Below are 17747 nucleotides of genomic sequence, written 5' to 3'. Positions count from 1 at the left end.
TAAACAAATAACACTGCAAACTATTTGTTTAAATAAAAGACAACCCAAACTGTAGTAAACAGTTATTACAATGTATTAACCTTGACTGCACCTGGAAAACCAAATCAGACACTGAGCTGCACAAAAGGCTTGGCATCCACAAACAGAACAGAGCCTGTTTACTGTCCTAAAAAGCTGAAAGCAAGACATGAGCTGTGTACAGCCAAATCCAAGGTTGTGCTGGACAGTTCAGTCCAACTTCGTAGAGCCAACTATTAAAAAGAAATACATGTTCTTCAGCAGTCACTGCTTTTAACTGTGACTCCTCTTCCTCCTTTTCCTGGGAATTTCCTTGCTCAAACTCCTCTCAGTATCTGCAAGCCACAAGGCTGGTGGGGTTCTAATGGGAAATCCTGGAAGCACCCTGGACTCCAACACCACCTCATCTCTCTCCACAAACTTCCTCACTGGTTTGCTGGAACATCCTTGGACAAAGAAACACAAGCACACAAGCATGTGAGACAGATTTTGGCTCCTTAAGCCTCTGTTCACCAGCAGTTTAGATACTGTAGGTGTCACAATGTATCGGTGACTTGGGGAACATCAGAAATCAATTCAAGGGGTTTAGAATATAATCTCTGAAAGAACATTCTAAATGGATGTGACTGTTATTTCTAGGCCAAGTAAAGGCTTTTGCAGGAACAGAGACTCTGAAGGATCAGGTAGCAGACTATTCACATTTTCCTTCATTTAGTTTTGCTAAAGAAAGGGCAAGACTACTTAAATTATTGAAATTGTTATTCTGAAGGAAATGCGTAAACAAATGTGAATTCCACGCACTTAATTTCCAATCAATTTAACTCCTTGCTAAGTCACTTTTTCAAGTTCTCTAAACCTGCGTGCAATTTTGATTGTTTTAAAATGCCAGCACAGAACAGTGAAAAAGCTTCTGAATGAATAGACACAAGTCTGGTAAAGTCCTCCATAATTTTGTAAAGAACAGTGAACCAGGGAGACTTACAAATACACATTCTATTCCTAAAAGAAAACAAAATGCAATTTTGGCACAAAGCCTGAAGGAATCACAGCAGTAACAGGAACACAAAGTCTGACATTACCACAAAAATTTCTTTTCCATTTCTCAGTGTTTCCAGAAAAAACAGGCAACTAGCTGTGAGTGACATAATGCCAACACTAGTTCTCTCCTGGTTCCTTCTTTTTTTTTTCCAATTCTTTGCATTTCTACTCATAATAGCCTACAAATCTGCTCTTTCCTTTTAATGAGGTGGAATCCTTCTCTAAAATTTTCATTGAACCCAGAAACAAATGCATCCAAACACACACACTTCTCCCAAGACACCCAGAAGAGAGAAGGATTGGCTAACAAACCTTTAGCCTGGGCTAGACAAATTAGGTAGGATCAGTTTCAATCTTACCTAAGCAAAGCTAGTAGGGGTGGATGGCCAAGAAACACATAAATAATTCTGAAAATAATTAGTTTTTATTAGCTGCTTTGAGCATTAGAATATTGTTTCCTAATGAACTTCTAAATGGAAGTAGGAAATAATCTCTTAGATTAAGAGAACTTTATACACAAACTTTCCACACAGGAGCTTCAAATATCCAGGAGCCTGAGAACCAGAAATGTTAAGCTTCAAGTCTCTACCCTCTGCACATAATGATGTTAGGATAAGAAAACAGTATTTTGTACCAAAGAGAAAGCCCCCTTTAAAGGATTCCAAAAGCACAACTCAGTTTGTAAAATTCCGTAAGCTCTATGCAAAGCAAATGTTCTACAGTGACAGTTGTCATAAATTAACCTGAAACACCTGCCAAGGCAACCAAGGAATGTTTCTGAGTAGTGAATGAACTCAGATTCAAGTATCTCAGATTTGACCCAGTTTCTTAAGAGAAGCATTACAATTAACCAGGGACATCAAACAGGAACAATGTATATTTTACCATCTGTGAGATGGGTACAGAAAATCCTCTTGCTCCTTCCCCACGTAAGCAAAGCATTCCCAGCTTCTTTCAGACCAAGCTGCAGCAAATAAAAGGAACCCCAGCATCATGTGACATCACAGCTCTCTGCTGAGCAGATGAAGTGTTTGGTACTCCACTGCAGTTAATGGATTGCAGGATTATAAAGAAAAATGGTCTAATTTTACCATATAGCTGAAATTAGTACATGTTTAATTGTTGTATCTTGCTTGTGATGGCTCAAATTTTCCTCATCAGTGCTTTAAGTCTGGACTTAAACTGCTGCAAGACTCAAATCATCCAAAGACAAAACTTCTGCCTTAGAGAATGGCCAGACCAACGACACAGCTCCTTTCCTAAAAGGCCAGCAGAGACACATGGCAGATGCAAAGCAGATGTTCTTGGTGTAGCATACAAATGTATACGATATTTCCCTGGGGTTTATCCGTATGAGGTGACTGACTGACTGGGAGACAGGATAGTGCTGACTAGAAATCAGGCAAGGCCTGAGCTACTCTCAGTGCTTACATCAGGAAATCACATTTTAGTTTTGGCAGGTGATACTGGAACATGCCTGGTTTACATACATGTTTTCTCTCTGTAGCCTTCAGGGATTTTGCAGCGTAGTAGAAGAGTTGGGTTCCACACAGTGCTACCCAGTATTTCGTCCAAGATGCTACCTGGAGAGAAAATAATAAAAAACAACTACAAACAAACACACCCAAAGGAGCAATGGATAAGTGAAATGCTTCATAACACTGAGCTGTGAAAGAGGGGGCACCATCCTGCAAGAACATGAGAGCACTGACTGTCCAGCCAAGCATCAGCCATGTTTCCAAAGCTGCTGTTTGTTATTCATGCAGGCTTATGAATGCATGAAAACTCCAGAAAGCAGAAATAACAAGTGCCTTTCCTCTCTAATCTGAGAAAAATGTTCTGCATCTTGCTCTATACTTCCTGCAATTCCTACAGAACACTTGGGGGACGCAGAGTTCCTTTCCTTTTCCATCTTAGGTGCTGCCATAAGGTATCCCCCATTGTCCGGAACATGTATTTTGGTTTAAAATTTATCATCAAGTATTTGCAAATCTTAAGGGTTATCATCTATTGATAGATTGCTGGGATTTACCTACTGTTAAGGAAGACAAAACATGTTTCTCTCCATTTTAAAGTCATCAGTAATTGTTGAAAATTTTATGCAGCATCCTTTTCTCTTCTACTTCCTAGATTGTGTATAACCTTACAAACTGAATAAATGCACCAAACAGAAGAATGGAAACTCTGGCAATGACCCTAAATCTTAATCAGCAAGGCAGAGGAGATCTCAGACACTTGAACTAGTTGCCCAATGGCCATTTTACTGTATTTATAACTGGGCACAGGAAGAAGGTGAGAAAATTAATTCATTAAAAAAATATATCTTACTGTAGGTTTTTTGCCTTCTTTCAACAAAGTCTTCCTCCTGAGAACACCTTGAATAGTAACTGCTCCTGGATACAAATGAACAGCCAAATCTTCAGATTCTAGGGAGCTGAAAGGAGCATGTGAAGAGTTGTGTGAAAAAAATATTTTTCCTGAAGTAATTCTCCAACCATTACCAAAAACTAATGCAAGTACCTTGATTGCAATTTGAAAATGTCAACTTTCTATTTACTTAACTTCATTGTGGAAAAAGACTTCAGCTGTTACAAGGAATTGCTGTTGTGGAATTAACACTCGCAAGCAAAAGTCATCAGAAAAATTAATTAGCCAAGCAGGTAATCCTTAATTCAAAAATTAAAACACGACTGAAAGACAAGAACAATTAATTTTAAAAGCAAATGTCTGAAGTACATTGGTACAGTTGCTGTACGTGTTAAACCTCTCCTTCAGCCCTCGCAGGAAAGATGTGACTATTTTTTGGTTAGAAACGCCAGAATCATTAGCACATCAGAAACAAAGCACAGCCCAAACATGCACAATCCTTAAATTATCTGAAAGCAAGGAGAGTGGGCAGGAGCAGGAATAAAGAGTAGAAACCCAAACCACAGCTTTAAGGTGTTTTAATGCAACTGGTGCTCTACGGATCATCTGCCCTACGAAGGACTGGAGAGCAATGGGCTGAAACAAAGGCCAGGTACAGCACTGAGGAAAAAAAAACTGAGCTTAAATAAAGTTCCAAAGCTGACTGGCTTCAAAGACATTTCCAATCAGAGAAAAGTTACACCAGGAATCATTTCAGTAAATGTCAATCAGAGCATGTAACTAAAGTGCTGAACCCAGCAGCTTTCTAGAAAAGCCAAGAGATTGCACAGCACCCGAAAATCATTGTGAAGGAAGCCAGGATTTGCTGTTTCATCCATCCTATGTCCAAAGTAAACTGGAAATGTGGCAAACACTTTCACTGCAGCACCTACTGAGGATGATGGTATGGAGACAATTTTGGACACTGACAGATGTGAACATGAGTTTAGTTCAGTGACACAATGCTTGCTTCTTAATGTGACAGAGGTTTCACAGTTAATGGAAATTTCTTCCCCAGCTACAGTGACACAGCTGGAGACAGAATCTGTATCCACGAGGAATCAGAATAATCAGTTATGTTATTCTGACAGCTTGCAAATATTACACATATTAAACTGGGGGCACTTTGAATGTGTTACTCATTTTAGGAATCTCTCTGATTTCAGGGAAGAGGAACGAAGAAATTCAGTACAGAACTGCCACCAAAGAAAACATCTGGAATGCAATCCATTAGCACCAGGAGCAGCTTTGTTTTCCCATGAGAACTACCAACACTGCTCCAAGTGGCAGGCACCTCAAAAGCTACCCTGGCAAAACATCTTTAAGCCTTGATAGAAAGATCCAACGGTTCAGAATTTGGATTTGCAGACTGGAATGAACAGTCCTTATGCTGATATAGAGTAAGTCATTGAAGGGAAAAGTTTTAAGTCTGAAGAAAAAGGTCTCTACCTTTATTTTAACACATAAGTTAGAAAGGTAACATCAGAAAACACCCACTTAATTATCAAACCAAACCAAATCACCAACAGCAGAGGGAAGGTTTGACACCTCTGTGTGCAGTGGGATTGTACCTGCTGGCCTTCATGTGGCCTCGATGGCCATTGCGTGACACTCTTGTCCCCGGACCGAGAGAATGGTACAACCTGTTCCTGTTGGATTCCATTATAAATTGGATGTATTACATATACTTTCATTCACACAAACAGCACAGAACTACTCTTGTGTGCATATCACAAAGCCACTTCTTCCATGTAAGAAAAAGCGAGTAATTTTATTTAGAAAAATGCATGCAGAAGTAAATAATATGGTTTTCAATTTCATCAGATGTTCTCTTTGTCAGAACTCACAATACTGAAGTGCTTTACTGGCACTAAAGAATAACACATTTTTAGAGCAAAGCCTGCATTTAGCTTAGACTAAATAAATGTAAAGGAATCATACTGATAAAACTTATCTTGAAATCTGACTTTAGATGTTGCTACAAAAATGGTTTCAACTTCTATGAGTATGAAAACACACAAGCTGTTGGGATGAAAGGAACCACAAGCTCTGTCAAAATCCACCTGACATTGTTTAAAATCCTGTTGTGCTAAGTAACATTGAAATCAGTTAAGCAATATTTCAATTTTCCAGTTCATCTACACCATACACTTTACCTGTAAGCTCCACATTTTAAAATCATTTACCTGATCCATTCTGTTACCCCTATTCAGGTATTGTGCCCTAGACTTGCCTTTTGAATAGTGCTTTGCTTCACTGAATCTCCTTTTTCTGAATCAGATCCCCTTAATTGACTAATTCCATTTAAGTCAAAATTAGCACTGTCAAGGCACTTTGTCCTCATATCCTATTTTTTAATCATTTTTTCTAGTTGCTTGTATTCTGTTGAAAGACTCAAGATCAGCAATTCTATGGGAGCAAGTAGATAAGCACAAGCCTTATTATCGAAAAGATATTAATGAATCACCATCTACTAACCTGTTCCACAATTTGCCATCATTTGTTTCTCAAATATCAACAAATCAAATATCAACAAATATCTTTGAACTTATGAATTATTTTTAGAACACACCCAAGATATAGGCAAATAAAACAATAAAGAAAAGAAAGTAATATGAGCTGTTTCTTTTTGTAAACATATATTTGGCATGCAAATCAAGTATGTTTTCTTCTTACCTTTAAGGTTGGGGGTTTTTGCATAACAAGGAGGCTACCACTCTTGGAATACTGCTATTTCAGGGAAATCTATTCAGAGACACTCAGGATGACAACCTGTGAGACTGAAGTGTCACTTAATACACTGCCCTTAACAGGATATAACTGTAAGGACTTGGAATTTTAGTCCTTCCAGTAATTTTTGACTGGTCTGAAGGGGCACCCCAATGCTGAAAACTCTTTCTCAAGTTTCAAACTAAGATTCTGTTACACTTAAAAGCAATCAGTGGCTCTAGTTCTAATCCCTTCTGCATTCCCCAGCTACAAGCAGAAAGGCCAGGAAAAACAAGAATACATTTTACATTTCTTCCTGTTACTTGGGGAATCTGTGTGTGGAGGAACTGTTTTCTTCCTCTTCAGGCATGTGATGGAGATTTAAGCTTTCCTACTCAATGATGCTGCTCCTAAATCACTGGGAAATACTCAATTCCCACTTGCACTGCATAGAAAATAGCCATTAACACTGGATGTATCCCAATTTTGCCAGAGTTGATAATTCCAGGCAACTAACACCTCTCCCCGACTTAAATATCTTTATAAAGAATGGAAACCACTGTGCTTCACTGTACAGACCAAAACCAGAGACACCCTCTCTAGTTAACTTAAATTTTGACACTTGCATGCCAGTGTATTACCTATTCCATTTTAAAACATGCCTCATCATCTTATAAACCAAGGAACTGACTCAAGGTTGCTGCAGATCTCCAGGAATTTCACATATGGTGTTGGGAATGTCTGTAAGAAACCCTATTTCTCTCCCTGGAAAAAGGCAAGAGAATTCACCCTGAAACCTCCAACAGTGTTCCCAAAAGTTCTCTCAGGTGAGAGAGAGGTATAGAAGACAAGTGGAATTTGGAGAAGGAATCTTCTGTTTGACATGGAGCAAACCTTTTAACTGGGGGAGCCTGGAGCTGCCAGTTCTCATTAGCACAGGGATGTAAAGCCCCTGCTTTTCTCAGAAGTCCACACAACAATTCTTAAAAGTGTTATCCTAAGTTTAAACCTAAATTTTAAAGCTTCTTACGCTGCTCTGGGTAAAAACACTCAGCTCATCATTTTTTCTAACTTAATGACTTTTTATCTTTGAGAAACAACTTGCTACCAATACACAATTCCATAAGGCAGTAGGGAAGGAAAAGACAGAAAACCTATTGAATGTTGTTTGTACTTTGTGATGTAGCCTTCAAGTTAAGAGATTGTCTTTCTGCCCCCATTTGTGTTCTCTGCTCATGTGGAATGCTACCTAATGAAATTTTAAGGGCCTTTCCTCATGTATGTATTCATATTTTAAGGCATGAGGCATCCAGGAGGTCGCCTTTGGCACAGAGAGATTTTCAAAGACTTCTTCCAAAATTAACACAGAACTTTAGCTTCAGTGAGTTCAATCAGAATATGTTTGTGGTAACAGTTCCCAACTAAAAAGACAAAGTTTTTTGACAAAAATTGCTGTGAAAAAATGTAGAAGTGTGGTAAGTCATCCATGGCAAGTCTGAAGCTCATGGATTACCTGAAATTGTGTTATAGAAGCAAGCAATGCACTGTATTGTGCTTCTTACTCAGCTGTGTGAAGGTGACTATTCCACCTTTTTCTGTGTTAAACTACAGCTGTTTGTCTTTTTCCACATTCTCAAATACAACATAGGAACTGGCTGAAGTGGTCAATGCCACTTGAGCACTTGCAGGTGCTGGACAAGGAACAACTTGTTAATTCTGGACCACAAAGTCACACATTAGCAAGGGGCATTGTTGTGTCTTCCCACATAATAGTGAAGGGACAAGAGGATGAGAGAGACAGAAGAAGTGACAATGCCAATGACAAGGCAGCAAAGGGACTGTGAACAGATGAAGTGTCTCAGGGAAAGTGAAAATGAAAACCAGACAAACAAACAGAACATGTGATATCCACATATATGAAACTTTAGGGGTCTAATGGTTCTCTGGCCGAGCTCTTTAAAGGATGTGTGCATTGAGTAAGGACCCAATTAGATAAAAGCCCTATTAACCATTAGTGAGCAGAAGGTGTTTCTCTGCTGCTTTAACAGATCCAGTGAACTTATTACAGCTTTTTAGTGTTCCTACACACAGAAGATCTCTGTCAGTAAAAAAAGCATCATTTTCAGGAGTGAGTGAGAGACACTAAGTCACAATGTGACTAGAGAAACACAGGTTTTTCTTACCTTTCAAATGCTGGCCAGGAAGTCTCTTCACTGAGTTCAGAACCATCACTGCTACCTAGAGAAATAAAACAACAAATGATACATTATTTTTTCATCTACAAACCATCTCTGTCAATTGTATCTGAAAGAATCAGAATATTTGAGATTCTGAGTATCAGAATAATTAAGATGAAATGTGCAAAAATACTTCAGTAAAATACTACAAGGAAAACATTTTCTGTTGCTTCAGGAATTCCACATAAACTGAGATGGAGATTGAAGGAACAGGGTATAATTGCACATTAAGTTGAAGAAAAGGAGCACTAATAAATGGGAATCATATTTTCAAAATATAAAGAACACCCTAAACATGGATTTGTCTGCATTTAGAAAAACAGGTCACTTATTTAACTAATTTTTTATCGAGTCACACACAGTCATGACGCAGAGGTGCAAATTCATTGCTGAATCTCCAATATGTGATTTGAGAAGCCCTAAACAACTTTTTAAGGCTATCTCCCACTTACTCCATCAGATCACAACAGTATCATTTCCTTCTGTGCTTTGTAAACTAATCTGCAATTATTTTATTTTAAACACTGAAAAGAGAGGAAAATCCCAAACTCCAAACATCTGATGCATCCACTCATGGCAATCTCATAAATAAGACAATAACATTACAATTCCAGTAAATCCCATCAGTCTGAAAATGAGTATTTAAAAATAGATAAAAGGTGGGTGTTATCTGTAATGTTAAAAATCAGTAAATAATTATCAGTAGAGATGCTGTTATCAGAAATCAGTAGTTTTTGTACACAATTCCAAGCTGTTGCCTTGCTGCTCTTTCCCTTCCAGACCAGCCCAGCTGCCCACATGAGCATCCTTGTTCACCACTTCCAAGCAACATTTTTAGCTCCAGATAACCCTAAAGCCTAAATATCAGTGCAATTCAGTGTCAGTCAATGCTAGAAGCCACCTTTTTGCACAGTAACTTGCCACGTTGTTTGCTCTGCTGCCTGAACACCCATATATAAAGGCAAGAATTTATTCCCAATTATTTTGAAACAAACCAGAAAACAAACAAACAAAAAAAATCTGAATCAATGCTCCTTACTTAAGAGTTCCCTCAGAGAACAGCAGCTGAAAATGGGAACCAGTTCCCTGTAATTTTACACAGAAAAATCAGCAGGGAAAAACGGTGCCCTGAAAAATAATGTGCACAAAGTAGGTCTGGATATTCACTGGGTAAACACTAACTAAACATGGAGGCAATAAAGATTTACACACAGCAGGGGTAATTCCAGCCAAGAGCCATGAAAATCTCAGCATGGGCTGAAGTTCCCTCTGTGCAAAATTTAAAAGAAAATACATGCCTTTATCTGCCAGCCAATTCAACTGAGATGCCTCTTCTGCAAACATTAGCTCAGCATCCACATATTAACATGATCTCTGTGGGATACTAGATAATTTTGTCTCAGCTTATTCTGAATTTTTCCTAAAGGAACGTTCTAACCTGGTTCACACCAACACTACAGTCAGAGCCATTTGTGCAGTGGAAGGAGCTACGAGATACAAAAGTGATGTTCCAGTGGAGGCATAAAGGGCTGCAAGCAGGGAGGTGACATATTCCACAGGTAACTTGCATCACTTTCTAGAGTGCCTTGAAGTTTTTAGTCCCTCCATTTGCAGATCACTGACCCTTAGGCAGCCAGCTGCTGGGAGGGTTACAGCAGCAGGTAGCTCTGTCCACGTTACATTCAGGTGCCACAGAGCAGGGGAGCAAAGAACTGACCATAGAAATAATCAGAAGTTCTGCTCAGCACAGTTTACACCTGACCTGCAATGTGGAAAAGAGAATGTGTGGGATTAACTCCACATTATTCCAGGCACTTCTATACAGAAAGACTACCAGGTAAATCATGAACTATCCCAGGAAAAAAAAAAAGGAGTAACCCGTGGAGTAACTTATCCTAGTGGAGCCTGCTGTTACAGCAGGAGCCTTTGCAATGTCCTTATCATTTCCTCAAAGAAGCAACTGTCACTCAATACTTTCAGCAAATTCTACAATCCCCATCACAGTGAAAAAAAAAAGCTCAGTGATTTATTTATTCCTAATGAAACCACAGCTGCACTCTCTGTAAGGCAATACATGAAGTCTCCTCAGTTTAATAAGTAGCATGGTTTGGGGATGAGGACACAGAATCAGATGTAATAATTCAGAGACAACTTTAAGCAGGCATTTTGGGTAACATCTCCCAGGTGACTGTCTTTGTTTGTGGTACAATCTCTTACAGCAAGGCCTTAAGGTGCTGAAATCCTTCCAGCAGCTGCAATGACAATTAGGATGGTAGAGTTCAACCCCAACATGAAATTTGTGTTCCATGCATATAATCGAAGTTTTCCTGGTGGTTACTTGAAGCAATCTGTCCTGCAAAATGGTGCAGCAATTGCTGTCAAGTCATTCAGCCAGCACTGAAAGCATTAAATGGGATACTTCAAATCTTCTTCATTTCCTTACTACTGCTTAGATTTAGCTTTGTCTTAGCAAGAAGTGCAGATTTAATATGACTAGAGCTCTACAAAATTTAGGTCTATGTGATAAATCCCCACAATTAAAACTCCCTAATAAGACAGTATTATGAAGTTATTGTTTGCATTTAAAGCGGGGTGATACATTAAATTTCTACCTGAAATGACATTTTGATGGCTACTGTATCAGCTTTGCTAATAAAGTTATATTCAATTGCTGTGCTAAGTACACTACAGAAAGATTTAAAAGCTAGTGTCGCTTTGTGAAAATGCAAAGCAATCTAAAGGAAGACCTAAAATGCCACCTGTCACAAAGTGACAATCTTTGCTACGGTATCAGTACAGTGAGAAAACCTACAGGAATTTGGGGGCTTTGTAAACCAGAAGTTTCACTTTAAAAGTTAAGTGAAAATATAATACAGAAATTGCCAATTACACTGAAAAGGAACATCAATTTGTAAAAAAACTAGACAAAACACCACAGCAATTAATTTAACATTTGCACTGATGCCTACAGGGGTTGTAAAAACTTAAACAAAAAACTAGAAAAGGTTGAATTTTAGCATTTGACAGTTCCTTTAACATTCACATAAAAACATCTCCAACAGGATTTTTTAGATTCTAAAACCTCTAGGAGATATTCTGCATTACAGAAGTTCTGATTCTAAAAACACCCCTTTCTTGAAAAGCAAAAAAACCCCCAAAAAACCTGACATCCCTCCTTCCAAAACAAAACAGAGGTAAAAGGGACAGTTTTTAACTCAATAGAAGTTAGATGTCTAGCCAAGTTCTGTTTAAACATTAAGTGCACTATTTGAGTGTCACCTCAACTGGAAATATTTCATTCATTCAGTACTCTAAAAATATATCACCTTCTTAAATTCTTCTCAAGTATGTACTCAATATTTGAGTTTTTCCAACAACCTCAAGCAAGTTCTTCAGGTTAAACTTAATAACAAATCCTAGGTAGTATAAGCCCCTTCTGTTAGTTAATGTTCTAAACAAATTTTGATTTTATGTAAGAAGCCACTTAACACAAGACACTTTCTAGTTTTCTTCATTGCCAATAAATTTCTTGTGCAGGACTGAAATAAAATAAAATCATTATGGAAGTTTTATCCTATCTTAGGAATAACAGCATTTGGCAAGATGGCTTTTTTGCTAACTGGGCTGGTGATTATATGAGAAGGCTCAGGATTGTCTGCAGAGCCCCAGCATTGTGATTTTCTGCTCACATCTGCAGATGTGCAGATGCAGATGCATGTCTGTGAGATGTCTGTGCTGCAGCCATACAAACAGCATGAGGTTCCCAGTTATGGGATAGGGAATGCCTGTGCTATCCCATATCCACTCCCCTGGTCATGGCACCCACCCACTGCCCCAAGTCTGGGGATACCGAACACTTAACACAGGCTTTCTTTATCCAGAAGTTAGTCCCCAAGGTTAAACAGGTGTTAATATAAACAAACCAACCCCAAAGAGTTTTAAAAAGACTTCAGACTAGAAATTCTTTCCCCTTCCCAAATCTGTCATCAACACTCTCTTGGCTCCGGTTACACCACGTTTCCAGAGCTGGGGACGGACCCGACAGAGCTTGAAATGTGAAAACACACAGAACTGCTCAGGAGGCCTGAGCATCAACTGCTGCAGCACAGCCCAGACAACACCACAGAGATGGGCTCCATGCCCTGAAAGCTCTGTTCTGCTTTGGTGAGTTCACAACCACACTGCAAATCCTCATACATAGATCATGACTATTTAACTATTGTAAAGTTCAAGCAGCTCAGCTCTGCCTCCCCAGTTAACCAAATACAGATGGCAGCAACTCTGGCAGAGGACTCAAGCAACATCATGCCAGAGAATTGACAGAAACTTTTAATACCATCACTGTGAAAAAATCAGCAAAAGCAAATAACCAAATGGATAAAGATGGGACAGAAACAGGGGGGTTGCACAACTACTTTGATTTCAGCACATCCAGAGCATGAGCCTTGGACCAAACAGTACGAAGAAAGACTGGGGAAGAACTGGAGTGCTAGACTCAAGTCCAGGCACCTACATGTGCAGTTTTAACCTCTAATATTATACAGTTTTTAAATTTATCCTATCACTAAAGAAGTAGTAGTTCACAACAGCAAAACCGGGTATCCACATTTAAGACAAGAGACAGGCATCCATATACTCAAATAAAGGCAATACATAAATAAACCAAACATATTGCTTCTGCCTGAAACCTTATCTGAAATCTGATCTGATGACTGAGTCCTACACACCTGAACAGCACAGTACAGGTTAAAGAACCAAACAAACAGTGGCTGTGTAAAGGTCTTCCCTACTCTACAGGCTGCCAAGACCCCTGAAAGTAAATGCACACACTGTATACCTACACCTATACTTCATTTATTTAAAGAGAAATATAATCTCTTGCAGAATTCAATAACTTCGAGGTGGTGACTTAATAGAGGAATTCATTAAAATGCTGATATTCTCATATGTATTTCATGCCAGTTTAGGTTTGGAATGTACTGTTCTTACAAAGGCACTTTCTTACATTAATTCACACTGATTTAAAACACTTCTCTTTCACTCTGCAGCATTAATTCCTCCAATTGCATTAGAACACAGGCTGAAGCTATTCTCCAGTGATTGCAACACACAAAGGCAAACATTCAAGAGTTCTAGTTTTTCCAGAGCTTTCATCCGTATCATTGTAGATTATGGAAAAATAAGTGGAAAAAACCCAGCTTAAATAGAATTTGCATCCAAACACCACTACAAAATTTGCTACAAACACAACCCGTAATTGTTTCCTTCGAATTTTTAAACACCTCAAGTTACAATCTCAATTTCAGCAGTGTTCCTGTGTTCATACCTTGACATCTGTTTTCAAATGGTATACATGAGACAGCACTCTCAAAGAGTAACTTCCTTAGCAAAATGACTTTGTATCCTCTAGGTAAGGTGCTCTAAGAGGACAAAAGCCACACAAAAGCAATGTATGTAAATTGGGACCTGTTTTGCATTGTCCCTTTACTTTTTAAGAATTATCTGAACATTTTGCCATTGTAAACAAACTCAGCTTAATAAATTCAGTAAAGAAGCAGAGCTAAATTGTAAGAAATGGTGGAAATCTAAAGCTTCTGAGAACATTAATGAAACAAGCTGAACATTCCTGCAAAGATACTTAAGAGCACACTTAAGCAATAAATACTTTAAAAGTGCAGAAAATTTGGAATTAATTGAGAACTATGTATTCTTTAGAAAAATATCTTATGAATTATAGGAAGTTTCATGCTGTTTCTTGAGGGGAACCAGGATCTAGTAAAACCATCTTAATTTATCCTCCTTTTAGGTGAGGAGGTAACAGGAGGCAAATAGAGGCAAGAAAACAGGTGTTATTGAGTGTGCAGGTGGCTCCTTGAACCCAGCCAAGAGCAATGCTCACACCTCAGGAGGGCAGAGTGTACACAGTGACCTCACCAAAACAGTGACCTCATCCAAACACAGCCCTCCGAGAACAAAACCACGTTATTGCTCTAGGCCTGGCCGATAGCACTGGGTGGGGGTTCCCACCCAACTTCCACTGCAGAGTAAAAAGCCCCTGTCCTGATTTATTGAAAACAGATATTCTGGAGTGTCTGCACAAAACAGACATTTTAGCACTATTCACCTGTTATATTTTCCTGTGTTGTCTCTCTAAAGTGTCTGCAATCAACAGAAATAAAGTGGGGTTTTAAGGACTCAAGCCATATAACCTCTTTTTAGCCACCCACCCAAGAATGAAAAGAATAATATCCTTGAGGATTTCAATTCTCTATGCGATTATAGAGAGCTCAAATTGTAACCAGCTCAGATGCAGCTATCTACATGACAAATGTCTAAAACTTACAAGAAACTATTTGCTCTTGTTACATTCCTGAATTCAAGAGAACATTTCCTATCTGACACTGTATTTGAGACAGGATAAGTGTTTCTTCCTTCTTATTAGGATGGCCCTGGCACTGCCGGAAAATGATTTCTTTTTAAAATCTTCTGTCCAGATAACGAGCACCTATTTATAATATAGGAGGATGGCAAGAGAACCAGAGGTACAGCTCCCTGATTCCAGCATAACACATGACCATCAGCTATGGAACACCATCCCCACAGTGCTAGGAACAAGAACTGTTTTGACCCAACCACAAGAAATCAATATAAAAGAGGCTGTATCTTTATTATTTTTTTAGTTTGTTTGTTTTCAGAATGAGTTGAATGTCCACAATCTGCCCCCAATGGCTGAAATTTAGAAAATAATCTGATAAAGGTCTCTGGCCATGGCTGTCACATCACAGATCGGCCTGTTTTGAGCAAACCCCATAACTGTCTCACGTTCTGCATTGCTGCTGCTTTAGGAATCATTCATTGCAGTGAAAAACACCCAGTTAGTATATTCTTTATATGTGAAAGGTTAATGACACTGCTGTAAAAACTGTGGTATGCTTTGCAGCACTCCCAGAGTGGACTGTCAGTCTCTCCCAGCAGGGCATAACCAAAATGTCCATCATCACTTCAATGTGTGTTTTAGGTTACAGACTCACTGATGGATTCCTATGGACAGTGTTGTTACACTGGTGGTGTTTTGATATTTAACAGAGGCAGATCCTATCAGATCCTCCAATATGAAAGGACTGGAAAGGTCTAAACACCTATGAGCCCTCAAAACACAGGAGTGATTTAAAGCAGCAGTACAGTTGTCTTTAAAGGCACATAGAAGGTGCTGACATAGCAGAAACTCTGTCCATGTTTTGAAGAAGGATCATTTATCCAAAAAGTTAAGTCCCATATAGGCTTATATGTAAAAAAGGTAGTCCTGTTTCTAGAGCAACAGGTTTAAATCTACGTTTATGGGCAAGGTGAGGAATAACACTCCTTTCAGTACACACATTCAGGAGACATTTTCCTGACCGTCTTTTGAAGCTGTGCTGTAGAATACCATAAACCTCCTCTCTGCTGCAGTGACTGTACTAATTCCAAGTCCTGAGTAAACAGACTACTTCAAACATGATGGAGGAACTCAGCAGCTTCAATCAACTTCCTTAAATCCTGCTGAGGCAGCAGCACAGAATGCCAGACAACTTACATTTCCAAGAATTCTGCAGTAATAGATACTGCAAACCTCCAGAACTTACTCTCTTCTTCCATACGTATTTCTAGCACCTCTATCAACCTTTTGTGTCATCGAAATTTTCATCATCAAGAAGCAGCAAAAATAACAAGACTGCTGGACTGCTGAAACAGTGACAAAAGTGATTATGAGGAGGCTGGAGGTGAAAGAGAATAGGAGAGGGGAATTTCTAGCCACAAATGCTGATCTGGCACAAAATGCCCAAGGTTGCTATTTTACAAGCCATTTATACAAGTCTTCTAAAGTGGCAATTTTGTTCCAGCTTGTCAGGTCACGCTTGAGCTATTGAACAGAACTGAAAAATTCAGAGAGGAGACAAAGTAGGAAAATCCTATATTCTCCAAATTATATAAATAGTGACTGGTTCTCAACTGTACATTATGAAAAACTGCATGTCAGCTCTGGCAAACCTTCCCTGCTAGGCTCTAATGGAGATACAGAAATAATTTACCCAGGAAAAAAAGGATCAAGTGCAGAGAATTTCTTAGGTATTTAGATAGAAAACATCCATAAAACATTGCCCTGAGAAAAGGGCACTGCTGCATCTCAGCAATGGTGACAGAAGGTTGGTTCTCCTGCACCGTCCAAGCCCTGGGAGTGGAAGCTGCCTGGACACTGAGGAGAAGCACCATCGCTGATGGACTTTGAAATGGAAAACTTTGCCACAGCAGAGAACCTGCAGCGAACAGAGATAGGCAATGCACATTAAATAGTGGAAGCGGTCTGATGTGAACAGGTTCACTTAGACCAACTGCTTTGGTCTAATTCCATATGGCCTCCTCCTCAAGAAAATACATGTACAGCTCCTGAAAGCAGCATCATCTGACAAACTGTAACTTTCTTTCCTTCCATGAAGGCTAAAAAGCAAAACTGCTTTTAAAATTCAGTTATCCAAAGAAATGGGAAGCACTTCAAAGATCTTTCATCAACCGTAAATGCGTAAAATTTGATCACCATTGAATTCTATCAGACAAATAATTCTGAAGAAAAAGACTGCAGAGAGGTTCCATTTGTCAGCCCTGGGTGCAAACAGGTGGATTTTTGAGGCACTTCTGTCCTGTCCTCTCTCCACTTAAAAGATCTGTGTGCAACAGGAAAAAAACACCTCTTGTCACAGAAGAAACTCAGAAAGCAGAACTTCTCAAAAAAAGAACACCACCCTAAATATATGAAGATAATTAATTTATCAAAATTTCATAGATTCTGACATTTTGAGGCACTTGAGAGCTAAATTTCTATCTTCTGTCTAAGTCAGAAGCACTCAGAAATAATGCTCTTAAAACTGTCAGCAATTTACACTGTCAAGACAATATGGCATTTTAAACAGAAATCCCACAATAAAAGATTTAAACTTTAATTGATTTAAAGGAAAAAAAAAAGATAATAGAAAATCATGTCCTGCGCTTCCTTCCATTGAGGAAGAGGAGTATCAGAAGCTGTATCACTAACAGGGATGGGGGAAAAAAATCTTCTTTTTAGCCCCAAGGTAGGGCTATTACATGGCAAAACACAGCTGTTTCTATATATTTTTTATAATTTCTCAGTTCATGCTGTATAAATTAAGTCACCCTCCTTACCCTACATTTTTCAGATTTATTCTGCAACAGAAGCAGTATTTTAGAGCAGCACTGCTGCAGGCACAATCACCACCTAATTGTGCTAAAAACCTTTATCAAAAAGTTTAAACTTGAGGTTTAAACACCTCAAGTTACAATCTCAAT

General features: G+C 38.8%; 1 protein-coding gene across 3 annotated transcripts in view; it reads right to left on the bottom strand.

Annotated features, from left to right (window-relative positions):
* The window catches only part of RALGPS2 (Ral GEF with PH domain and SH3 binding motif 2), a 114394-nt gene that overhangs the window by 13876 nt on the left and 82771 nt on the right, over window positions 1-17747 (bottom strand). For 2 of the 3 annotated variants that reach the window (XM_066324725.1, XM_066324723.1), the window contains exons 14-17: window positions 8355-8409; window positions 5034-5111; window positions 3385-3490; window positions 2547-2639 (exon numbers count right to left, since the gene is read on the bottom strand). In XM_066324725.1, coding sequence (XP_066180822.1) covers window positions 2547-2639; window positions 3385-3490; window positions 5034-5111; window positions 8355-8409 — 332 coding nt within the window. The remainder of the gene's footprint in view (window positions 1-2546; window positions 2640-3384; window positions 3491-5033; window positions 5112-8354; window positions 8410-17747) is intronic. The other variant, XM_066324724.1, reaches the window with a different exon arrangement.

The sequence above is a fragment of the Sylvia atricapilla genome, chromosome 9, assembly GCF_009819655.1.
Source record: "Sylvia atricapilla isolate bSylAtr1 chromosome 9, bSylAtr1.pri, whole genome shotgun sequence".
NCBI lineage: Eukaryota > Metazoa > Chordata > Aves > Passeriformes > Sylviidae > Sylvia > Sylvia atricapilla.
The sequence above is the reverse complement of the archived record's forward strand: the minus strand, read 5'-3'. Positions and strand labels throughout refer to the sequence as shown.